Consider the following 26,542-nt stretch of genomic DNA (forward strand, 5'->3'; position numbering starts at 1 on the left):
TACCGAAGTTTACTAAAATGAGTCGATTGCCTGTCGTCGCCCGCTGACGTTATGTATGTCAGCCGACGTCCATTTACGTCTCAGTGGTAACAATTCTCCTTGGTTGACGTCACACACACCGGCAAAATACGACACTCGATGCCACGATCATTCTTTTGCGTCGAAAGCATTACGAGTTGTCTAAAATCTGCGGATGTCAGCAACACATGCGCTTATATCTTCTAAAACAAAAAAACGGCAACAATGATGTTCGACTCTATTTCTGCTGAAGTGGTTTAACAAGTACTGTTTTTCACTGCTGCAAACGATGCTGATGATGTACGTGTGCCTTAAATATTTCGGTTCATCAATCACTTTCCAGTATAATTACGTAACTGCCAACGTCGCACATAGTAAACTGTATTTAAGACTGCTTGGGGTCATCTCTCCGTTGCATCCGTGTTCACAAAGTGCTCTTTGAGGCGTAGGTGAGTGTCAGCTCATTTTCAATGCACCTTTCCTTGTTTATAGCACCCGATATAACGAAGATTTAGCCATAAAACATTTCCATAATTCGCATATCAAGTACTGTGACCTTAGCTTGCACGCTCTCATATTACTAACCAACAAAAAGAGCTGATGTACTGTCTATTACTGATTTATTTGCTTATTGCTTAACTACAACGCCTTCAACTGGTGAGAAATCGACGAACACGAAGGAATATTGCTGCAGCAAACGTTTTCGCAACAGGAATTGTGTTAGCAAAAGACGTTACAAATTAGGTTGGTGATACATCGTTTTTTCGAGCGTTCAAATGTTACCTTTTACAAGGACAAAATAGACAGGTCACGCATCTCTCTGCCCTGTCCTCGTAAAAAGCAGCACTGGAATATTTTAACTAAGGACTTGTCTCCATGAGCAGAGCAACTGCTATACTTACCAGCGCTTTTATGTACGCCCCCTGCACCCCCAATTCAAAATCATTTTTAACGCAATAGTGTGAAAGAGCCCGATCTCAAAAATTCTGGTGTCAGTGTCGGATTAGGCGGCGTTGGTCGTGAGCGAAAAATCGGTGCTGTCCCTGAGGGAATATTCGCGATGGATGCAAAGAATGAAAATCTCTAGTTCGAGACGCAATCGCACCCAGGCAGGGTTACGTGCCAGTCAGGTGTTCTACCACAGAGCCACGCCAGTGATCTAAACTGCTTAGGAACTGCACAGGCATCCTGTGTGAGATGTCGCGTTAAAGGATGTAATATAACACGTAGAAGAACTGTATAGAATCGCACGAAGGCGTCACACCACGTGAATTTCGCAGCAAGTGGGTGGTTTAAACGCCCACCCATTACAAAGCGTTCAGGGATAAATAATCACTATAATCATGATAATCAGCCATAGTATCAACAAAGAGTTCAGATGCGTAGGTGTGCGCATTGCCTTACGGGCGCATAGTGGGTGTATCACTACTTCGCAAAATGATTATTACGGCGTAATGGACACTATGCAACTGTAATTGCAGTTGTCATTCTATAGAAGAGTTTAAAGCGGCCAATATTATGCGCACAGGTTTTCCTTTTTGTGTAGAGTGATTGGGGTGTGCACCGAGAAGCTAAGCGTGGCAAGCTAATGAGAAGCCGATGGGAAAGTGGCGTGATTACCGTGTCCAGTTCAACTTTTGGAGGCGAAGCTTCAGCGCCTTTGAAGCTTCGTATAAACAAAAGAAATCTGAGGAACATTGACTAAGACAATAATCATAGTGTGATGTGATTTACTGACGTATGAAGGATGCGGAACGTCAATGACTGTCAAGGGTAAAGCGCGTCAAAGAATGACGGGCGTTCAGCAGCCAGAAATTCGGACCAACGCGAGTTCGTGCCCCGTGGCTGTGGCTTGCTTACGTCTTTGCTTCGTCACCATCTTCATTGCATTTTGGCAATTTAGTTCATTATTATTGTCACGGGGAGTATTTATTCATCGTTCGCCAGGCAGTACTGATCGAGATAACGCTGCACAGAGCGCAGGGAATTGCAGGGCCAACAGGCCAGCTCCAGGATCAGCCCCACAACAACAACGTTGTCGTCTTCCTCCAGTAGGTTCCATTTCAGCGGGCGGGCCGGAGTGGCATGTCCACACCCGTAACATTACCCCGGCCGGTAAGGCCCCGTCCCGGTGCCTGCTATGGTTAAAAGGGCGTGTCACCGTTGTAGGCCTTTAGGCGACAAACATACGCGATGACAGTTCTTGGTGTAGCAGTCGATGAGTTGGTTTTCGGGGCAATCTCACTGGTGACGCGTCACCTGGCGCAGGACTCGGGAAGGCCCGATGTATCGCGATAAGAGCTTCGCTCCGGGGCCAACACAACAAGATGAGAGCCACAGTAGAACGAGAGAGCCCGGAAAAACTTCAGAATCCCGATGCCGACGATCATAGAGCGACTTTTGCGTAGTCTGGGACAATGAGAACCGAGCGCGGGCTACCGTGCGTGCGGCGAGAACACGGTTGTTGGCATCTTCAGCGTATGAAGTGGTCAGGCAGAAGCAGGGTGTCGAAAGGAAGCAACGGATCACGGCCACAGGGCAGATAAAAGGGTGAATAGCCGGCAGTTTCATGACGCGATGACTTGTAGGCGTAGGTGACAAACGGGAGGGCAATGTCCCAGTCGGTGCAGTCGTCAAAAATGCACGTGGAAAGCCTTTCCGAATAAGGGCTACAAGGTACCTTGATGCGACTCACATGGACAATTTCTCAATCGTGTTTGCGTAACTGCTGGTATTGTGTGAAGGGTTCGACCACGTAAGTGACAGGAGGAGTCATAGAAAGGTTGTGGTTGGACCTGTGGTATCACGCCAGTAACTTATAGGAAAGCCTAGGGGTGTTTCGTGCGACACAAAGCCAAACGAGGGCACCCGTCGTGAAAGTACGGAGTGTGTCATCGTTGTACCTGAGTTTCTGGCGAACTCCGTCGTCTATCGCCAATGAACAGAAGCTATCGACTACCTTCGGGTATTTTTATCGCCTGGGATTCTTCAATGAGACAAATACAGTGTTGTTTTTGCATCTTACCCACGTAGAAATGTGACCGCCATGGTCGGGAATGGAGACCGCGCCCTCGAGCTTAGTAGTGCGACACCTTACTTCTTAATTAAGCTACCACGGCAGGCAAAAGAGTGTTAATACATCAAAACTGTAGAACCATTCGTTTTTTTAAGAAACATTTAGCCTTATACGCAAGAACGTTAATTGTACGTGCAACGTTTCTGTGATGCGCAGTCACGATAAAAATATCGAATTTATTGTTGTAGACACAATGCAGCGATGCTCCTTGATGCGCTTTTAAAAGCTATAATCCAAACAACGGCGCATTCTACATGAAAGATACTGCAGTACTAGAAAGTTCCAGGTCTTTTAAACTTGTCTAAAGTTCGCGTCCAAGCAGAGAGCGTACGTAAGCAAACTGTCCGTCTTGGGATCTCAAGTTGTTTGTAATCCTAGCAGAACAATTGCTTAAGCACAACGCTCTCGCTGTTGCATGCGTCAAATCTCAAAGTTTGAAAACAGGCACCTTTCTCGACATCCGCGAAGAGACAAGTCGGGTCAAGGAAGCTGAATAGAGCTACCTCCCCCGCGACTGGTTAGTGACTACGGCGTTCGCTAGCGAGCACAACGTCACGGGTTCAATTCCCGGCTGCGGCAGCGAGATTGGCACGTTCGCTCTGGACCTATACGAACTAACACGAAAACGACTTGTGTAGGTTCGCTATTGCTGCGTCCCCATTAACCTTTGGTAGAGATGGTGGACGTTGAAGCAAAGATACTAAAGCGAACATTTAGGAGAGATGCCACTCTCATGCTTTCCTCTTTTGTGCGTAATAAACGATTGGCTTCAATATTCTTCTAATTCGTGTCTCATTTTCACAGGCCGAGTTTGCAGAGTTTTGTTGTTTCTTAACTAAAATACCTGGTTCCTTGCGCCTGCACCATATGCTTCGCTCTTTTACTTACATCGCATTCACGCGGTAACAAAGCTGAAATATTCTCCGCAGGGTAATTACTAATGAATAAAACACTGAGGAAGAATGTAATATGTGCGCAGTGCATTCCTTGAGGCCAAGGATTCTTTTCTAGTGCGCGTGAGTTTTTTTAGAAGCAGAGTTCGCCAGCTCTTTCTGCAGACACAAAAGCCTATATTAATAGTATTGTACATATTATTATATATAACACGTTCATGTCATTTTTTTCTGTCATTAACGTCTTATTCTCCGCTATAAGGGTTTTACTGAAGTGCCCGCTTGTCCACTAAGTTTCATGTTGATTGGTAGCTATCCTGCTTTCTAAGCTACTTTTTCTTACAACATTCAAGACCGCCATTACAATACTGTGTTTGAGCAGCTCATCTTAGTCGCGGATGCGTCTGTTTCCAGAACAGTGCACGTTACTAAAAAAAAACTAAATTGACACGTCCTCGCTATTAATGTAGAGCGTATAGCGACCGAACCCCGTCTTTATTCTTTGCTTGTACTTGAACAAGATATGTAACTGCTGTCGATTTATCAATATATGAGGCACGTTGAAATGTATAAACACCTTCATAGAGCGCTCCCGTGCGACTGGTTTGAGGGCGGCAGATTTCATTTAAGTTTAGCTGGAAGCTTCGCAACGACCATCGCAAGCGTACTTTGTTACTCGTTTCGCTTACCCGTTTATGACTGTAGCGCGTGTCTTTATTTTCCTTTTGCATAGTCCTCTTAGTGACCGAATGCAAGACTTGGCGTTGTGGAAGTTCTTCCTTCATTGGCTGATTTTTAGGCTACCTGCATTTTTTATGTGAGACTCACACAACATGTATAGTTTTGAATCAGAAACTTTATCATCTGCAGTCGCAATTCTAGCGTTCTCTGGTCATTTCGTACCGTTCTCATTTGGTAGCAATTCTAGCGTTCTCTGGTTTTTTGGTAGAGGAACCATGGAGGGGAAGTGGGCACGATGTTCTACCGAAATTATCGCACGGCGTGTCCATGTTTTACGACGACGTTCATCATTAACAGTGCGTTCGCTTCAGCCTTGGTTACGGTCAAAACAAGCAGCGGCTACCTTCTCATCTAGGTTACTGTAATACGCAGTAAGTGCCATTATACCCGTGTCGTTGGCACATCGCGAACCTGCTAGGAAGCGTAAACGAAGTCCAGCCGACAGCGTTCCATATTCAATCTCATCGCCAGTTTTCAGGTACTCGCACCAGTGGCCTAGACGGGGGGGGGGGGGACACACACCGGGCCCATGCCCCCCCCCCCCCCCTCGAAATATTTTCTGTCATGGCACAGAGAGCATAAAATGACTCTCGAACACATTTGCCTGCCCGACCCCCGTTTCAGATCAAGGAGGTGCCACCCCCCCCGGAAAAAAAATTTCTGGCTACGCCCCTGACTCGCACTGATAGTGCCTCAAACGCCCTAAAATCGTCAAAAGTTCAGCGATACTCAAAAGCATCACTCACAGCAGTTTTCAAAGGTGGCTTTAGAAAATGGCGCTGTTGCTTTGAATCAGTGAATGTACCGGAAGTGCAATGCTTCCTTCTAAGGCGTCTCGCTGCGCTAGAGCCATCAAATAAATGGCGTGGCTCCTCCAACATGAGAGCGAAAAAGCAGGTATTCTTTTTTTTTCCTTTTGTATCTCAGTTGTACAATTGAGGTATAAAAAAGTACCTGCTTGTCCGCATACAGCATTCGCAGAATGACACATTCAAACTACTATTGAGTCAAATTGAGCCAGATTAGATATGACGTCGCTTAGTGTGAGGATCTTCGTCGCACTCAAGGCATGCAAGTGAACAACCGTTCTGAAGTTTAACGACAATGCTTGCTGTCGTGGTAATGACCTTATCGCCGTATCTTGCGCAGCCGAAAGACACACACTCGAGAAATTCATGACGCCGTCTTCTCAAACATAACCTGGTTGCTTCTTTCGATCCACTGAGAGGTCGTCTCTATCAGACTTTGAAGAATACTGTTTTCAAATGACGACAGGTGTTGCCAATGTTAAACTTTTGTTACGATGCCGTCCAACTAAAATGAGTGCCGTTCGTGCCTTTTGCTCATTTGCATCTATCTCTGTCGTTGAATTTGGAGAGCTTTGAGACTTGAAAGCTTTGATGCTTGTACTCTTCACGATAAAAATAACCCGTTGCAATTAATCCACCGGCATGCACCTGATAGATATCAGCTACTGCCCTACAAAAGTAACTGAGCAATCATTAAAAGCTAGTTCATTACACCTGTCTTCCGATATTTGTTAACGTTTAAAAAAGACAGGAAATAAAACGAGTTTGTCTCTCTTTAGATGCGTTTTGTGTAGAGCGCTTCACGCGTTGTTTCTGTCCACGAACGATTGCCAGTAGCGTAGCTTTCATAGAAGCCCATGCGTCCAGTTTGCAGCAGCTCATGAATGGTTTAGGGTGCTTTCTAGCGTCTATGTGAGTAGCGGAGCTTCCAGTAGAAGTCAAAATAAAGTGGAAGTTGCAGCGCACTGGTGAAAAAAAAGAATGGTGACGTCGTGCTTGTCGTCAATAGCGCGAAATTTCGCGTGTTCTTCAGCATGTTTGCAATTATACTGTACTTTCAAACATCCCATATTTCAACAAGAATCGATTAGCGATTAGGCGTCGATTATTTCAATTTTGATATGTGCTTCATGATACGCGCACTTCCTGGATATAAATTTATATGCTATTTGAATTATATATGTGATAAGTCACGACTCACCAGAAAGAGTAAAATTACTCATAATTTATTGCGATGTACAGAGGAAAGTATTCACTCTTTAGGGCAGACGCATCGTCCGTTTGGTCGCCGCAGTGGCACGAATTCTGCTCAAAACGACGCATATCTAGTGTCATTAACTCACTTCGATCGATTTTCAAACAATGCAAGAATCCAAGATGTAACTGATCTCGGTAAGAGCTGTGTCGGCAAGCACGACAGCGCTGTCATTGGGCCACCGTCGTTCATACAACTCGCGAAGGAGCAATGCATGATAAAACTTGTTGTGCGTGCATTACAGTCATTCATTCACAAAACTTTATTTACTAGAGTACTGAAGCCCGGTCTTTTCAACACAAGGCGGGTGGCGTCCACGTCGGCACCACCAGGCCGACCCTTATGGCGCCATCGTGAACCCTCTGGGCAGCCCGTAGTTGATCTCTATATGAAGAGCTTGATACTATCTTCTGCCAGTGAAGCCATGTTTTTTTCGGGGTCGGCGACAGTCGCGGAAAGACCCGCTAGCATGTGCCTGATTTCAATGATGCCATCACACGCGTTACATTGTTATCTAATTTCACTTTCTGGGTTAATTTTATTTACGGAATACAGAGTGGGGTACGTCCCGGTTTGCAGTAAACGTTGCGTGACTGCTTGAGCCCTGTTCAACTTTACGGGTGGTAGTGGAAAATGCCTACGCCCCAAGTAGTAGTATTTATGACCTCGTTGTAAATTAGCAAATTATCTTTATGATCCTCGGAATGGTAGTGTACTTCGGTTCGGTTCCGACCGGCACGGCAAGCGAGTCCTCGTGCCAGGTCTTTCGTCACATCGCTGAGGTTGAGCTGAGTCTCGTCCATTTGTCCCATATGTGCAGGAAACCATCGGATTTCAGTTTCTATAGTTTCGACTTGGTCGATAAGTTTAGCCGCAGTCCTAGCGACACAGCCTTTGTCAAAGCTCATAATTGCGGCTTTGAAATCGCTATAAATGTAGGACAATTTTCGGTTCCTGATGGCTAGAGCAATTGCGGCTTGCTCCGCCACCGTTTATTCCTTAATGAAGATGGTGATGGCGTCCCGTACCTTGCCCTGGCTGTCGACAACCACAGCCGTGTAGGCCGCTTTGCCTTTGACCCAGGCGGCGTCTACGAGGGTCGCCTGTTGTCCTAGCTGTTCAATTCCTTTCAATAAAGTTTTCGCTCTCACTTTTCTCCTGCTAACCTTGTAGTCTGGTTGCATGTATCTCGCGAGGAGAGTGCTCCTGATCGCGTCTCTGAGTTCTGCGCTCAAATCTGCTTCGGCCTTCTTCGTGTTCCTCGAATTACAATCCACTAACTTTGCGAGTGTGCTTTTCTGCAGCGTCGTGAAGGCCGTAACCTCTCCCCTTACGTTTTCGAACGTAGTATTTCGATAATAATAAGGGAAATTGTCTCTTCGTCGTGCATCATATCTCCTTAATGCTAACTTTACAACATTCTGTTTTATTGAAATAAAGCTTGTCGCATATCCTATTTCAAAAGGGATAATAAATGCGAAGCATTTCTTAGCGAACCTAAGGCACTTTGGCCGTTTCTATCTATCTATCTATCTATCTATCTATCTATCTATCTATCTATCTATCTATCTATCTATCTATCTATCTATCTATCTATCTATCTATCTATCTATCTATCTATCTATCTATCTATCTATCTATCTATCTATCTATCTATCTATCTACGTCTGCACGCTTTCCTGGTCGTCTCCATAACTTGTAACATACAAAAATTGCTACATATGGGGATCATCTTCAAAATTGACTAGCGCGAAAATCGACAAGGAATAAGAAGGAACACTGATGTACAGGACAGGCGCTGTCCTGTACATCAGTGTTCCTTCTTAGTCCTTGTCGATTTTCGCGCTAGCCAATTTTGAAGATTATGAACCAACTAGCCCAACAACGTATACTCTTAAGCTATATGGGGATCAGTATATGACGAACACAATTCACTGGTCATGAAACGAATAACGCTAAATGCATGTTGCGTACGTAGTGAAACCCTTCCCCTCAGTCACGTGCGGCACATACCTGCATACTACAGTTCACGTTATGCGGGCATGCGCCACAGGTGATTCACGGTGTCCATCAGCAGAGTAACAGCGAACATACACATTGACAACTTCGGCAGATACCGCGCATTGTGAGAAGTAATATCATGATCACTCACCGAGTATAAAACGTGTAACGTCAGTTGTGGTTATAGCGTTCGCTATCTGCTGACAATAATTCATAATTAGCATACTTGATAAATAAACTAATGTCAAAAGTATAACCCACAGTAATGCCTGTACTGACGCCGAAAGGTGCCCAGGGTCATCAGGGTAGCGACACGTAGTCCGCATCACACTTCGCAGGCCGCCAGAAACCGAGCACACACAGACAAGCAACCGAATCGGTGATGTCTGCGTTGCGCACATCAATCACAATAACAATGACATTACGCTTACCGTCATCTAGCTGAACCTCGGAGCGCAAAAGGAGTCCGTCCAGCGGTTCCTACCAGCGTACTTCATTGATAACGCAAAAACCAGCCTAAAAAACTCGGCCGAGAGGACCATGCTGCTCATCATTGCCACTTACGTCAACATTGATTTAGGAAACCCAACAACGCCTGGTTCTTACACAACATGAAAGACGTTTTCGATTTGCACAGAGCATCACAAAACCTCGTTGCCACGTCCAGGACAAGAGGCATCATAAATAATTTCTTCCTACGAGGGATCCACGATTTCCAACAGCCGTACTCAACTAAACATTAGACCCCTTCTCGCCACGATCACGAACGGATCCGATAACTAGTCCTGTCCAGCTGCTCGTGCTCACTGATCACGGTGATCACGACCTTGTTCAAAAACTGTCAAGAACCCCTTCCACAGATGCATACAGTCACCTTCCCGCCGCATGCTTCGCATGATATCGATTGTCACGGTAAGTGGAATCTGCCGAATTTTTCTTAATGGTGTTTGTTTCCTTCTCGCCTAGTCGCACTTCACAGCCGGCTCACATGATCCCCTGCTGATGTCGCTCGCAATTTATTCTGGACCACTCTTCGACCAGAGCTTCGCGACCACCTGAATTAGCCTTGCAACTGATTTTAAGGCGAAACTTGACCGCAGAACTGTTTGAAAACACCGCTTTTACTAAGCGTCTCAGAGCGTAAACAATGTTACTCTCCTTAAATATTCATGTAGTTATTGATATGACTTAGAGCGGCAACGTTCTATCATTACAGAAAAATATTTAAATAGATTTCGTAATGAGGATAGGTGTTGCGATATATGCCTCTGTGCGTCCGAGAATATTTAGGTAAATCTTACAAAAATTGAAACACATCGCTTTTTTTTTTCAGCCTGTTTCAGGAGCGACTCACCTAATTACTGGCAGAATGGTGCCTCCTTTTATCGGCCAGGCGCTGTTTTTTGCCATCGCAACTGCGATGGGCATCTGGATGACTGCGTATGTCAACCTCCAGATATTAATACACGGCAAAGGCATCCTCGTTCCACAGAACCGCACTGTGCCTGACGATTTCTATAATGCTAAGTACGGCAACCACTCGAATGTGACAGTCGGCGTGAGTACTTGCTGTTGCTGGATGCGCTTTTTGTTGAAACGTACCTGCCACTTTGCGTAATGTGAAACGTATCTGGCTGAACTGCAGTTCACGTAATGCCGCCTTTATATTGTTGAATGTTACACATAACAACCAGTATAAAAATACGTTGTTCTTGCCTAAAATTGGAAACACTGCGTTGGACGTCTGTTTGTCTGCCGAAGTTAACAAATATTACCATGCCACCCTCATACAAACTTCAGTATTCGAAGTACAAAAACTACCGCTTGCCTTAATGTTACGTCTTCTTAGATGAGAGTATGCGGCTGTGAACTAGCTGTGATACGCTTCACACTTTTCAAGCGCTGTTCGATTTCATGCTACAGTTAAAAGAACGCACTTTGTCCAAGTCAACGGGACAGCAATGAACGCTGAAGCAGGTCAAAAGTTCTACGACACAAGAAGTAGACTTTTCTTGTGAGCTGCACGCTAAAAACACTCTTCTTAAAAGATTCACGAACATCGTATTTCAAATGTCATCCTACGGCAAAGAAATATAATCGAAGTTAATTCCGCCAATTCAGTCTAGCCCGTCGTACCACCGTATTTTCATTTTTTTTTGTATTAGTCACAATAAACAATAAAATTGCTTCTCTCTCTGTCTTCACGTTAGTGTAAGAGTTCGCAACAACAGTCTCGTGGCGTTAATTTACAGGAAGTCAGCGCATAAACATTAGTACTTACATTATCGGAGCAGGTCATGTGAAAGGCAGTGAAACAGCATTTCCGTACAACCATGTTCTTCGTTCCAAGTGGATATCGTATAAAAAGAAACAGAAGTATGCATCGTACTGTGGATCACTCCGTAACGAATTGTTATGCCAGCGATATCATCCCTATTTCATGAGCGACGCGATTTGAAAAGCAGATACCCCTGATCGCAGAGTTCTCATTAACATCAAACCATCTCCTTCAAGATCACGGACTAACCTTATCCTCACATCATCAGCCTCAACACCCAAGGCGAATCACATTCTCCGGAAACACCACACTACACTCCCACATAGCGATAAACTGTGGCAAATTAATACGACGCATCTACATGCGCATCATATTTTTACGAGCTAACAACCTCATATATGCTGACATGTCCTCCCGTATTCACTCCCCTAGTTTCAAAGGTTGCACTCAACACGGGAAATCTAGATGCAAACTGTGGCCGCGGCGGCCGCATTTCGATGGAAGCGAAATGCTAGAATCCCGTGCACTTATATGTAGGTGCGCGTTAAAGAATACCAGATGGTCGAAATTTCCGGGGCCCTCGACTACGGCGTCCCTCATAATCAAGCCGCGGTTTTGGGACGTAAAACCCCAACAATTATTATTATTGATGCAAAGTGCGCCCAGTGGGCACCTATGTAGTCCCGACTTTTGCTGTTTTGTAAAGTTCTGCAAATTTTCTCTTTATTTCTTCTTCTATTTCTTTTTTTTTTCGCTCTTGTCTTTGTGCTTATGTCTTTTATTTCTATTCATTTCTATTTATTTATTTCTATCTCTCTCCATTTCTTTCTCTTTCTCGCTTTTTCTAACTTTCTTCCGCCTCTTTCATTTCTTTCTTTCTCTTTCTCTCTCTATCTATTTCTCCCTTGCCTCCTCCTCCTTTCCATCCTTTTCTCTGTCTTTCTCTCTTTCTTCCTTTTTCTGCATTTCTCTCTATTTTTCTCTTGCTCATTCTTTCTACGTTATGCTTTACTCTCTCCTCCTCTTCTTCCTCCTCCTCACGCTCACCTTCCTTTCCCACCCCCTTGCTACACTATACTATACAAGGCTATGTGTTCATGCACCAAAACGAAATGTATACTAATTAATGTCTGTCACCATTTCCTTTTTTCAGAATATTTCGTTTCACTATGTGACAAAGGGGTGTGATGTAAGTGAAAATCGCACAGTGTTGCTTCTGTTGCATGGATTTCTTGACTTCTGGTATATCTGGAACAGGTTGATACCGGAACTAGGCAACGATTTCTGGTACGTATTATTTCCTCTAATTTCAAATGTAAGGAACGTTCGCCTACAAATCATAAACATTCACACACAATCTAAGGAAAACGTGGTGATGTTGACTTTATAAATGTCTATCAGGAAAAAGAAATACTCTCGGAAGCGTCTTTGAGTCATGACGCACGCTAGCAGGCATGCATGCTCCGCTGTGTGAGGCACCGTGGTAGTTCTGGTGTTGGAGGGAATTCAACAATATTGATTAGCGTGTACCCGTACTTGTACATTTTCTGTGCATAATGTGCTGCGCATAAGACCAAACGCTTGCTGAAGAAGTCTTTTAACTCAAAACAGATTGGGGCCGAACTCGGGCAAGAAATACCCATGAGGCAGTTCAGCTTTTACCTAATATAATGACGAAGCGCTGCAGTCAGTAGTCGAGCCTCATGAGAACGCGCGAGCCAAACATTATAGCGCAGTACGCGGACTTGGATTTACAATGAATTCTCGACGTCAGCAGGAAATCGTTCCCTCTTCTCTCGACAAATGACGCCATAAACCCAAATGACCACGTCATAAACCCAAAGTCCACGGCCATCGGCTGATGTGAGCAACGCGAGCTGCATATAGTTACGGCGGCCGCCGCGGGATGCCGCATGTGCCCACGCGGGCGCTCACGATCACACTGGAAGTAAGCCGCGCGTTCGGAGGAAAAAAAAGAAAGGAAAGTGCTCAACGTCATGACACGCCCTGATGAACGGATTCAACTTTTTGCCCCTTGTCATGACCCTCTCTGCGTAGCTTTCAGCGCGTTCGCTTCCACGATAGGAGACAGAAAGCGCTTGAACCGTGCGACAAATCCCTGTAACTACGCTCGTACTTGACGGATTTTAAAAATTTTTGCAGCAGCCGATTTGTGAGGCAATGTGCTCTTTTATTAAAGTCACTGGATGATTACTTGGAAAAGTGTCGCAGAACCTCATTGAGGAAGTGGCGTAGTGAGCTTCCGCAAGGTGTGCTGAGTGAGCCCTTGCGTTGTCACGGAGCAGATAAATGTCGTTATTGACCTGTGCTTTGCGCTCCACTTTTATAGCGTCTTGCAAAGTCCATGAAAAGCTAACAGTACCACCTTTATGTGCTAGCATCGATTTTCGGACATATTATGTAAGCAAATAAAAGGGGGGGAGGGTGGGGGGGGGAACGCCAGGCCTACGCGGATGTGCAGCGCAGTCACAGCGTAAGCTCGAGGAGTGGCCGCCTAAGTGCCCGTTTTAAAACTGTCGCAGTGCGCCTGCTGCCAGTACTGTGCCGAGAAAATGAGTATGATTAACTAAATTTGGTGAAATTGTGCAAATTTTGGTGCCGTTGTACTATAACAAAAAGACGGGAAAAGAAAACTTTATCTCCACTGCACCGTATTTAAGAGTTATTTAGCTTGTGTCCTAATTTAGGTGGGCTCGTGTTACATGGATATCGCGCGCACGCACGAATCGCCTCCGCCATCTCATCGTCATCATTCAGACTGATATTAAAGGAACCTTGCCATTACCCAGTCAAAAACCGTCTAGCGGTATTTTATTACTACATATTCACCTAGTATTTCTCATTTCCCGCAGCGTGATTGCGCCGGACTTACGTGGTTACGGCAACACGACGAGACCAAATGACACTGCCGAATATCTTATGCAGCATCTGATCGAAGACGTCAAAGGATTGGTAGAAGCGTTCAGTAAGTACTCTACATGCCATTTTATTATACAGGTCTCGTAGCGGTAAACAAGCTGCCGTGCGAAGCTGTTTTTTAACCCGTGCATACAAAATTTTATCAAGTCGAAAATGGCACCCTTTTTATGGCCATCGGACACGCATTGATCCATCTTCTATTTCTGGTGTGTGGCTGGAATTATCACTGTTTATTGAATGAGTGCAAAGTGTTTTGTTTCTGAGATATTCAATATACCGGGTGTTTCTCGTAACTGGAACCAAATATTTATCGAAAATGGCTGACCTCAGCTGCATGAAGCCAACGACATACGGTTTGCGTCATGTGGCTCTTGTTACGTTGTTTTATGCTTCGTTAATCAGTTAATTAACTAAGAATAATTTAGCGAAATCTTTGATATTCTCTGCAAGTCCCAGTGTGTTTCGTTACGTTGTAGAGCGCATTCCAAAACGACCTATCCAATTGTCGTGGCAACGTACATGCCGCGTGGTGATTTTTTCCCGCGTTTAAAGAAATCCTGCGAAATATGAAATAAAACCACGGGACTGAGCTCGTACTGTACAGCAACCGACACGCGTACCATGCCGAAAATGACCAGTCACGGCATCAGCTTCCCAGCGAGCCAGCATTTCTGACGCCCGCACACGGCAAGGAAGAGCCGTCGTCCCCAATAAGCGAAAGGTTGACGGTCCCGAAATGACCCCGATCATTTTATTTCCCATTGCTGGGGTCAAGGCCGAGTGGGTCAACCCCTCTTACACGCAATCGTAAATGGTCATTTGTCAAATCACCATCGTGAAGCGTGCCCGCGCAAGCAGCGCTACCTAGAGGTGAAGCGGAGATGGAAAAAGACGAAGAAGGAGGCGCTTAATTATTGCACTCTTTCTTTTATATGTTTGCTTTTCTTTTGCCTTTAATCCTTGGCTATAACTAATGATATTCAAAATTTCATATCAGAAATGCTTGGCCAATCCCACAGTGTGGGTATGAGCCATGTGTAGAGGCACAACAACAGCAACAACAATTGTGAACCAAGAACAACATCCAACCCCCTGCACTGGGTATGTGTCATGCTCAGCGGACAACAACAACAACAACGCGAGTAGGCGGAGAAAACATTCATCGGCTAATTGCATTAAAGGGGCCCTACAAGACTCTCCCAAATATGATCGAATGTCTTCATTAAAGGAGCTTATGGCCTCACGAATTCACTGCCGCAAACACATTTAAAACCCGTCAAGTGCGAGCGGAGTTACAGGTATTTGCCGCGCGCTTTAAGCGCTTTCTCTCTCTCTCTCCTTTCGTACCAGCGAGCGCGCTGATAACTACGCAGGGAAGGGATGGGGAGGAGGCGGGGATGACGAGGGGGCGAGGAGCTACGTCCATTCGTCAGCGCGCGTCATCGCCTTCAACACTTTCTTTTCTTTTTCTTTTTTTTTAACAGCGAAGCTGATCTTAGTCGTGTCTTTCGTGTCCGATGTTGGCGTAACGCAGCTGGTCATTTTACGGGTATGTGCCACGGAAATTGGCTAAATCTCACTACTCACCACCGGTCCACGAAAAATGAAGAAGAGAACTTGTTGCGGTCCGGAAGCTGTTGAAACTCATAAGAGACAACAAGAGGAAGACGAAGACTGCGGGCAGAATAACAAAACAAGGGCCTTGTTTTAGTTCGTCTAGAACGCAGTTGTCTCGTCTCGTTGCTGCGACGTTTGCGCCTTCATAATGGTCAAGCTTCCTCGTTCTCCCGATGAAGAAGCCGCCCGAGGTGAGCGTCAGCGAGAACTGATGCAGGAACGGGCTAACGCACGGCAATGGCCAGTATGGGATTAGGGGACAGGTGGTGAATGTGCCGATTGACGCGGAGGCCTCTTTGTAAACCTGCGTATAAGAGTGGTATGGTCAAGATGCAATAAAACTATACTGCAAAGCTTCCCAAAGAATGTATAATAAAGAGCAGGGTTAAACATATCTGAAATATTTGAAAAAACATATAAATATGTCAGCCTGACGAAGGGAGCGCCACCAGCTTTGCTGTTTCATTTGTGCCCGCGAAGCGGAGATGAATGTTTTTTTTTTTTTTCTTCGAACGCGCGACTTATTTTCAGTGTGACCGCGAGCCTGCGCGCGGGCACGTCGCGGCATCCCGCGGCGGCCGCAGTAACTGTACAGTTCACGATGCTCAAATCAGCCAATGGCCGTGCACTTTGTGTTTATGGCGCGGTCATTTGTGTTTATGGCGTCATTTGTGGAGAGAACAGGGAGAGATTTCTGTTGTGTCGTGCATATCAATTAAGGCACATCAAAGGAAACATTCGTTCCTCATTCTTTATGCCTTATACGACAATTTCTAGCTGAATTAGAGAATTATTTGTAAATTGCCAGCCTCGCGCTCCGCTACAACGTTTGGCTCACATGTTCTCAGCATCCTCGACTACCGATCGGCAGCGTTTTATGACCATACTGGAAAAGTGGTGTAGGGACGCTTTAACTACCATGATGTCTGCTACACTAACATATCTCATTTGATGACCCGGAACATCTTATTTCCCAATGTTGGTGTCATGGAATAGCGGGTAACACATGTTATTGCGTGCAAGGGCTATTTGTCGAATCTCCGTGGAGGAGTGTGTCAAAGGTAGTTTTAAAAAGCATAGGTAGTTTTAAAAAGCACTTATTTTCGTATTTAATTAACGTTTAAATAATCTTGTAGTTTATGCTGTTCAATCGGAACTGTTTTGCCCATTATGTTTGTTCTGTATTGTACCAAATTCGCTGATTATCATGTGTCCGACATTGTTGCCGCTTTGTGACGTACCACTTTTATCTTTTTTTCTTTACCCATTATTATTCAGCACATGTGATATCTGTATCGTTCGCTTATCATCTAACATGTACTTCAGTGTATATACATTTCATGTTTCATTTCTTTTGCTCTCAAGTGTTATTGATTCTTTGCTGATTGATTGTTTGATTTCATTTGCTGTCAAGTGTTATTGATTCTTTGCTGATTGACTGATTCATTTCATGTGCTGTCAAGTGTTATTGATTCTTTGAAGCTTGTTCTTTTCTGTTTGCCAAGTTGCTTTACATGATTTGTTTTCTTTTGTTTAACCAGCACAGGAGGTCCCCTTGCAGCCTAGAGCTTTGGGACCTCCTTCTGTATATTATTTTTCCTACGTATTATCTTTTTTCGAATCAATAAAATCATTTCTTCTTCTTCTTCTCAAAAAAAAAAAAGGTATCCTGGTAACGTTCTACTTGCGATGCACAAGAGGATCGCGCCAGTTCGCTTGCGTGTCGTCCGCGTTCACGGAGTGTGACGTCACTGTAACATTTTTTACCCTGGATGAAGCCGCACTTCGAGCTAGAGTGAAGTTCATCAACACAGTGACCTTGAGGGACTCGCACTGCTTCTCACGGTTCCATCTTTTTAGAGCGGAAACCGGTCCGCACTATTCATAATCACCATGCCCTACTCTTGGTGTTTTCACGGCAGTCGCATCTCATAGGCTGACTAATATGACGCAAGCGGTCTTGCTGCTTCATGATATAAGCCCGTGTAATGTGGGATATCAGTGCACATTAAAGAACCCCGAGTGGTCTAAATTATCCGGAGCCCACTACAGCGCCTTTCATAGCTCGAGTCACTTAGGGACGTTAAAACCTATCAACGAACTATCATCTTAAAAAAAAGAGCGTGAAATAAGCAAAACTAACACAACATGCCTGTGTTGTGTTTTCTCTACTGTACTATCTCCGTCATTGTTTCCACGCTCTTTCTTATAAGATGAATCCGAACCTACTTAGCCAGGTCTTTTTTGATAATTGTGGCCGGCACATTTGTTAAAGGTGCGCCACATCACTTTACACCTGTGTTGTAAAATTCAACATGTTGTTGTAAACCACCGAGTTGTATTACTGTAGACTCGCAACTCCACTTGACACGTATTATTTGATTGCCAGTGACACCTAGCTCTTTAACAGAACTCATGGCGCTGGCATCATGTATGAGGCACGGTAGCCCGCTTAGGGTAAGAAAAAATGACAGTTTCACCGCAGGGGCGAAGCAGTGAATGCGATAGCAACAAATTGTAATGTTATACGCAGTAAGGCTGCCAGCTGACTCTTTTGGATCCGGTCTCGCGTAACCCTACAAAACGCTGGTGTAAGAGAGTGGGACCGCTCCAAGGAGAGAAGTGGATTTCGCACAGTCTCTTCGCGCTGAGAGCACAGCACGTAGAAGGGTATACCAGCCGTCTGCTCATGCCTGCAGAGACAGCGCACGCGCCAACAATCGTGACCGCGCCCTTAGAATCAAAGTTCACAGTTGCTGTTCGAACGACACATCTCCCCCCCCCCCTCTCCCGCGCTCCTTCAAGACGGGCAGGGCGTTTCCTTTTTACTCGAGCAGCTATCGACAGCAGGCCTCGCACGAGGGTGATGCTATCGATGCGCCCCCTGTGCGACGGAGATAGGTCGGCTCGTTTCATCTCTGTTTCAGCCGCGTTTGTCGCCTCCGCTCGCGCGCTTTTACCCTCCGGTAGAACATACGATGTGCGGGGGGATGTTCTCGATTTGGACTTTATATTGAATATGACGGCGACTCTGATGGCAAAAACCCGTCGAGAGTGTCTATGTATTTGCTCTCGCAATGCAGAACGATGTTCTGTGTAAAACGACGCGCAATGCTGGAGCAGTGCGCTTGCACGCATAATGAAAAATGCACTCCTCGTTATGGGGGGCACTTCAAGAGATATTGACTAGAACATATCCGACGGCATTGATATAAGTGCGCGGAAGTTGAATAAATCCATGTGCCTCTCTCCTTCTCATCTAATTATGCTAAAGGCTGCGTGCTAACGCGTTATGATACATATCGCTTATGTTCTTGCGTCACTGCAACTACGTTAGATATAGGAATTACTGTAGTCGAGCTAAACCAATGAGTTTGTCTGCATAGATTTCTGCCGGTACATGTCGAAACTATCTCTTAAGAATGAGGATTATGTTTCAAAGCGCTGCAATAAATTTTACTCTGTTTCACAAACACCATGACTACTTGCAAGATTCGTAACAGCATCACGACATCATACAATACAAGTCAGATATTACAAGCTTTTCTAGCGAACGTTCTTTCTTTAGTGCATTGGTGTATTAAACGGAGTACCGCTGGCATGCCTTGTGGGATTAAGTTGCCTCTTGTACTTTAGCCTGCTCTCTCTCTCTCTCTTTCTCTGATGTTACAGGCAATAACAAAAGCAGAAAAGTTGTGCTCGTAGGTCACGACTGGGGCGGAATGATCAGCTTCTGCTTCGCCACCATGTACGAGGAGATGATACACAGGATGATTATCGTAAACGGCATGCATCCTAGGGCTTTCATAAGGCAGCTGTTTCGCAGTGTGAAACAAATGAGGATGTCCTGGTAAGCCTCAAAACAGAGTCAATGAGTCCTCTATTTAGACTGCATTACGCGCCGAACGATAAACTCAGTATAAAAACATCCCATACGAAATTAACTTCGACATCGGTTAAGGCTATCGCGCGAATCACAATAGGTAGAAATGCAGTTTTATTCTTTGTGAGATTTTTCAGGAAAGCAGGTGATTACCCGCTCTCATTCGACAATCTCAACCAGCGCTGTGTTCAAGAAGGCGTCTGACCTTTAGATCACCTGACTTCTTTGCACCAATAAGAATTAGAAAGCGTGTAACGTATGTTGGAACGTAATTTCACGCTTAGATAAAGGCGAGAATTTTGTCAACTTGTTTCTATGGCATGCTAAACAATTTGACGAAATACTAACTACAAATGTGACTCGCTTGGAATAGCCGGAGAATTCTACATTGCTATACGTTATTAAATAGTGCGACGCAGTTGCAAAATTCCGGGCTCAATTTTAACAGAGGGAATAGACCCGAAATTGAGTGGCGTGAAACACATTGAAAAACAAATTTTAAAAACGAGTGAACAAAAATAAACAGGACAACTACTAGCTTTTTTTTTTTTGCCCGCGTTGTCGCTTTGTTTTGCAAATACGATCATTTTTTGACATGAGAAGGGGTCGACGCTTGTGAGAGTGAGCAAGGAACGTAATGAAGATGTCGGCGACATTGCACGGGATGGGGACAAAAGCATCCCTGCTTAGATTACGCCCTTGAGATCAAGTCAATTTCACGCGGCTTCGTTAACTACACCGTGGGTCCTGATGCACAATATCTATGTACGTGGCATCCCACGGTATTATTGCAGTACGTGTGACTGCACTTCTTATGCAATTTGTTCATACATTATGACTCTCTGAGGCCATTTTTTGAACACAATAACGCTGACAAACAAGTAAGTAAAGCTCATAGCAAGGTAGGGTAGTTTTTTTTAAGAGAAAAATCACACTAACAGGTTTATGGCTGTTAAGAAAAGGGCCTCTGAATAGGATTCACGGTAGCTAACTTCCATACCGGGAGAAGGCTAGTTTAACAGTACGGATATGACGGTGAGGTCATGAATGCCGTCTAAGTCAGCGATATGGTACTCTGAAACTGAGAAGCATGCGCACCAAATATCCTGCCCGCGGCGCCTGAAGGTGACAGGACGTCTGCATCGTCCCTGAACAATAATTCAAGCGCTCTCCTTCTCCATGGCTATACCACACTGGCAAACGCCAGTCAGCCGGTCTCACAAAAGGCTAACCTCCCTGTCCTTCCGTTTTCCTTTTCCTCCTCCTCCTCCTCTTCCCCGCTCTATGTATACCCCCACTAAAGCGTCTGCGTATGCGCACAAAATGAGAGGCGCAATCAAGCGGCTCCGGCGCACCGTCAGACGGCAACTGCGCAACGGAGGCGGACAGCTGGGCGCGCGCCGGTGCCAATGCGTCTGGCACGGCTATGACGTCACTCTTCTCGAATGCACAGACCTGCGAGGCGCGCGCGGCGGCGGCGGCTCCGGTGCGCCAGCTGTGCGCCGTGTGACGTCAGTGCTCCTCGCGCATGCGCAATACGCCTCTCAAACTGCCACGCTAAACTGCTCCGCCTCGGCCAGTGTAGTTAACGCTAAAAAAGAGGGCGAAGCAGTGAATGCGGTAGCAGCAAATTGTAATGTCATACGAAGTAGGGCTAGCAGTTCACTTCTTTACCATGACACCTGGCGTAACTCGTCCAAACGCTGGCGTAAGGAAACGCGGCCGCTGCAGCGAGAAAAGCGACCATCATGCTGGCTTCAACGCACACTTTGCGGTAACACGAGACACGCACAAAAGTATGAGCCGGCTGCTGATCCCTGTAAAGAAAGGTACGAGCCGCGCGAGCGCGGGTGACCAGGCCCGGCTGGACAAACAACGTAGTTCCAGCCGAAAATGCGCAGCACTCCCCATCTGATCCGGGACTCTCCCAGGCGCCTTTGGCGCGACGTAGACGCCCGGCGCATCTCGTCTCCGCTCGTCAGCAGCCCTCGCACGCTTTCACTCACACGCTTTCCATTCGCACGCTTTCACTCGCACGAAGAACATACGATGCCTGGGGCGACGTCATCGATTTGGACTTTATACAGAGCCTCACGGCGGCACCGAAACCGACGCAGACAGCAAATATGCGCCGGGAGAGTCCATATAATTGCCATTCCAATAAAAGTCACCGTAGGTATAAATTTGTGTGGAATACTCCAGTACAGTGAGCCTCTTAGGCAGGCATACAGATTGCGCAGATTGGGCCAATTCTAGACCACCTGCAAAACGCATTTTGTTATTTTACTGAGACTTTCATGAAGGCATGGGCAATATTTTCTTACTGATCTCCCATGAAAAGCAGGAGCTCTAAAAATTAGTGTATAGTACCCATATTATGTTTCTTCACTATAATGGTAACAACCAATTCACTCGAGCGAACACGATAAACCATGCGCTAATAGAATTTATCGTATGTGCAGGTACCAGCTTCCCTTCCGACGTCCTGTTGTGCCCGAGCAGTATCTGATCATGAAAGATTTGGCTTTCTTAGACAAAGTACACAAGGGTTTCACACAAGACGAGAAGTATGCCCACAAGTACATGTACTCGCAGCCAGGTATGTAGTTTTCTATTGAATTTCTTTTGAAAGATTGAGAGCCAAAGAAATTATTGAAATAATAGGCATATCAATTTTCACCTCTCTTTTATCGTAATACTTCTAGGATTTCGTTCCTTATAAACTTGCTAATGTTTAGCAGGTTTGAACAGGTCAAACAATATCACCATCTTTAACCCAGCCTATGAATAGCAGTTCATGCTTTTAGGAGAATCATCACCGAGCATTTTAGTATGTTCACATATTCCTTTCCGAAGCATTCTCCCGAAGTTATCTGCAAGCTGGTATTAAAAAAAACATTACTCGTATTGAATCTAATTTATTCCTATACAATGCACAGTAACATAAACGGCACCTTCAATGGCTTTTACGTATCCAGAAAAGAGCATTTCGTTTACATTAGAGCTGCGCGAATAGCAAAATTTTGGGTGCGAAGCGAATTCGAAAATTGAAGTGTGAGTGCGAATCGAATCGAATACTTTTCGAATATTTCTCAAATATTTCTAGAATATTTTTTGAATTCTTCGAAGCAAAATTGCAGAAAAAAAGTTAGAGAGGATCCCTAAGCATATTCTTATGAGATAGCAACATGAAAGTGTTTCTTTTCGCTAGGTTGGTGAAGCACTGGCGGGGTGGTGTTTCATAGTAGTCTTATCGAGAATGAGGCAATGTAGAGGCCGAAGTCTATTTATGTACATGATTTGGTGCAACCAAAGTGTTGCCGACAACACTTTACACGTGATAGGCCAAGATGCCGTTTCCTCAGCCTCTCCTCCTCTTTCAACATCTCTGGAAGCCCAACTGATGTGAGGGACAAGGGTGCGCTCCCTTCAAGTCCGGAGTTCCAAATCTGCCTCGTAGACGTCGATATATAAGAACATCTGAAATTTTGGATGCTAAAAAGCTTCGGCTTCCGATTTTTCGGACTTCCTGCCAAAATTTCAGGTCCAAAACAGCATTAATTGAGCTCTCACCTCTGCCACATCTTTTATCTCCATGTTGGAACCAGCGTTTTCTTGAGTTAGTACATTTGCGACCGTAACAGAGCTTGAAAGGCAGCTTTGACGCAATATCGGGGTGTGATAAGGTGAAGCATATTGAAACTCTAGGCACCACTTCCAATCAGACGTTGACTGTGTCTTGGCAGAGTTCGACCGTAACGGCTTGAAAGACAGCTTTGCCGCACTACGAAAAAGAAATGAGGTGAAGCATACTAAAAATCTGAAGGGGTCACTTTCAATCGGGCGTTGACAGTATTTGTTTTTGGGAAGTTGGAATAGTTCGAATAGTAAAATTCCAGTGCGACTCGAATCGAATAGCAAACACTATTCGAAAAATATTCGGAATTTCGAATATTCGCACACCCCTAGTTTACACTCTTCTACCTCACGAGCAACTCGTGAGAAACTCTCCGGACGTGCTAGCAGCGTCAGCATCTGCTAACAAGAAATGGCTGCATCAGTCACGAAGGCTCTACGGGGCGAACTGTACGATCAACAACTAGACTTAGTTTTGCATTTTATTTTTAATTCTATGCATTAGAACTCAATCGGCGTCATTACCGCTGTGATGCTGCATTTGCGCCCTCCCGTTCACAAGTGTGAAGCCACGTCAACGTCATCACCACCAACATCGCGGCCTGCTTATATCATATTATGTGCTGGTTTGCCTCTGTTGTGGCGTAGTTTAAAGGGCTTCATGAATAAGCCTTCATTCAGTTTGTTAAAGTGCACCTGTTACATCAGGCCACATTTCGGTTGACTAAGACTGGTTTGTGTCATGTTTTCCCTACACGCAGGAGCGCTGACCGGTACCATCAACTACTACCGCGCCTTCAACAACGACAGCGATCAGCTGAGCAAAATTCCGTACCGCAAGATCAACGTCACGACACTCATCCTCTGGGGAGAACGTGATGAATTCATCATGACACGCGTCGCGTACTACAACCAGTACTGGCTGTCAAATTCAGTGGCGATCTACTACGAAGGAGCGGGGCACTTCCCGCAACGAGAGTGTCCCGCGCACGTGACAGATCGCATCCGCGAATTCGCGAAGCATGGTAACGTGTCGATAGCCGAAGAGAAGCGTTGGTGGCCGCAGAGGTGGTGGCAAAGTAGAGACCACTGCCGGGAGTCCAGAAAACCACGTGGCACTTGGATACCTAGGATTCCTCCTTTTATTCCTGATAAGGAGAAGCTACCCAAGGAAATGGCAGAATAAACTTTCATCCGCAAGAATTTAAATATACATGCCTTGTCTTTTCCATATACAACCCGGTATTCCATCCTTGTAACGCTCACCACCCCTCTGGGTTGACTAAAAGCTGCCCTAGTTCTATTGGCAATTGCAGTAGACAATTTTTTGCGTAACACTGAAAGTAAGCTAATACATCGAATCTATAGCGCCGCTCTTATGTATTAGTATTATGCTGGCGTTTCTGGTATTCCGCTCCATTTGAAATATCTAAGAATTTCGAATAAAATGTATCCCCCTTTTCTTAAGATGGCGCCTATACTATGATAATCCTTCAGTGAAACTTTTATTGCTTTATTGATTCCTTTTTGCGGTTTTTTTCTTGATTTACATCTACAAAAGAACTTTAACCTCATTTCTAGCAATACATGGGGCCTGCGCATTTTGTTTATCACTACGGCCTGTATTAGATTTACAAACATAAAACTATAGCGCATTTATGTTATCACGATAGCCGTGTTGTCCCTCTGCCAACTACATAAACATGTTTGGTGGTTTATTCAGCGTCCTCATGCACGGCCCAGCTCCCGAAAATTGGTACTTTCCGAACATCTGAGCCCGACGGGTGCCGTAACGTCGAAAATTACGGACGCTTGCGTGCCTTCTCCCTCACAACGGCAGGCGTCACTCACGGCTCCGCTAACATAGCCGACGATAGGAATGGCCGAGCTCGCCCGACGCCACGCTACGCGCTCCTGGCCATGAAACATGAGCTCATCATAGAGCTCTTGGTTTTCCAAAGACGATGAACATTTTCATTCTTACGTCGAGTACAAGTATATGTAATCAGTTTTATCAGCGCACTCGATGCGACAACGAAGTGTGCAAGCCAAGCGACTCGTCTTGCTGAGATCATTCGTGCGCGCTTCCTACCTGCGAATTTCGCTCGCATCGCGGCTCTAGATTTCGCGACTGGTTCCGCTCAGAGGGCTCATTTGCAAAACCGGTGCACTTTATATATAACTTTCCTCAGCTAGGAACTATAGTCGGATACAAATTACACGCAATTTTATTTATTCCACCTCGGGCGCCGATGCAGGCAAATGCCTCGGCCGACATTTATTGAAACGGGAAAGAACTGGCCGGCCGGCATCACGGTCTCTGTAGCATGCAGGCATCTTTACATATCGCATCTTTGCATGCAGGCATCTTTACAAGCTGTTATAGGTGGTGACCATGCAGCAGTGTAGTTAGCGGAGAACAAAAAAAGTGAGCATGGCCCTAATTAGCGCGAATGAAGTGTACGCAGAAACGAAGAAGGCAGGAGGATAAGTGGGGCTCACTCGTTGTTGCGTTTCGTTCAGTAGCGCTATTTACGGTCGCGCTTAGTGTCAGCAAACTAGCTCATTTCCATTTTATTAAGACAAACGTGTTGCCGGTTTGTAGCATGACGTCCAATCGTCGCGGTTCTGTAGGAAGACAAAACGCACTCGGGAACCCGTCGTCATCCCGACGTGTCGGCCGTTCGCATTCGGTCAGCCGATCATACGTTCCGCCTCCTGCTTTAGAACGGATTTTTTTTTTCTCGTCGGACAATAATTGCCGGTTAAAAATTGTGAACGCTGCATAATCTCGCTAGCCGCTACGAAATATTCTTGAGAGCGAAATGGGAGAAAAAAAATGTGGTTGATCCCTCCATCATAGGAATCGGCCGGGGCCGAATTCACAAAGCTTTCTCTTGCCTACGCAATTTCTTAGCCAAGAATTCTCGTATCTCGAGGGAGTACGATAGCAATGGTACGAATTTAACTTGCTCGCCACTTTTGAGGGCAAGGAGGCAACGCGAAAGCCGATGAAACGACAAGGAAAGAAAGAAGTGCGCGCAGGTGATAGCAAGGCTGCATGCGAAGCGTCTAGCATCGAGGGTACACGATGATGGCGAATGTATTTTCGCTGCATCTTAGCTTCCAGTTCCGGGCATCTGCTACAGCGCTTACGCGTTGCCGTGTTGCAGCACATGTCCTGGAGTCTTGCGCGAAGCCAAGTGCTCGAGTTTCACTGATGACCATAGCTAACCAAAATCTAGTTGCTCGATGGCGTTAATAATCCGTACGCTATCTCGTCAACTGCAGCGAACAACGCCCCAGATGCACCGCATCTATAAACCGCGCATAAATTGAAACATCGAAGCTTTGAAGATGTGACCGAAACGTTCCCCCCTCCCCTGTTTACCACA

The 26,542-nt window shown here is 45.4% G+C and overlaps 1 protein-coding gene across 2 annotated transcripts; it reads left to right on the top strand.

Annotated features, from left to right (window-relative positions):
• The first annotated feature begins 301 nt into the window (after positions 1–301).
• Positions 302–24,350, top strand: LOC119373442 (epoxide hydrolase 4). 2 transcript variants are annotated; one of them, XM_037643465.2, is made up of 7 exons: positions 302–318; positions 10,127–10,351; positions 12,225–12,358; positions 13,945–14,057; positions 19,301–19,478; positions 21,974–22,110; positions 23,909–24,350. In XM_037643465.2, the coding sequence occupies exons 2-7, from the start codon at positions 10,163–10,165 to the stop codon at positions 24,331–24,333; spliced, it is 1,176 nt and encodes a 391-aa protein (XP_037499393.1). In that variant the 5' UTR covers positions 302–318; positions 10,127–10,162; the 3' UTR covers positions 24,334–24,350. The 2 variants fall into 2 exon arrangements, with proteins under 2 accessions (XP_037499393.1, XP_037499392.1); XM_037643464.2 differs by lacking the exon at positions 302–318 and adding an exon at positions 360–467.
• Positions 24,351–26,542: the final 2,192 nt, after the last annotated feature.

The sequence above is a fragment of the Rhipicephalus sanguineus genome, chromosome 11, assembly GCF_013339695.2.
Source record: "Rhipicephalus sanguineus isolate Rsan-2018 chromosome 11, BIME_Rsan_1.4, whole genome shotgun sequence".
NCBI lineage: Eukaryota > Metazoa > Arthropoda > Arachnida > Ixodida > Ixodidae > Rhipicephalus > Rhipicephalus sanguineus.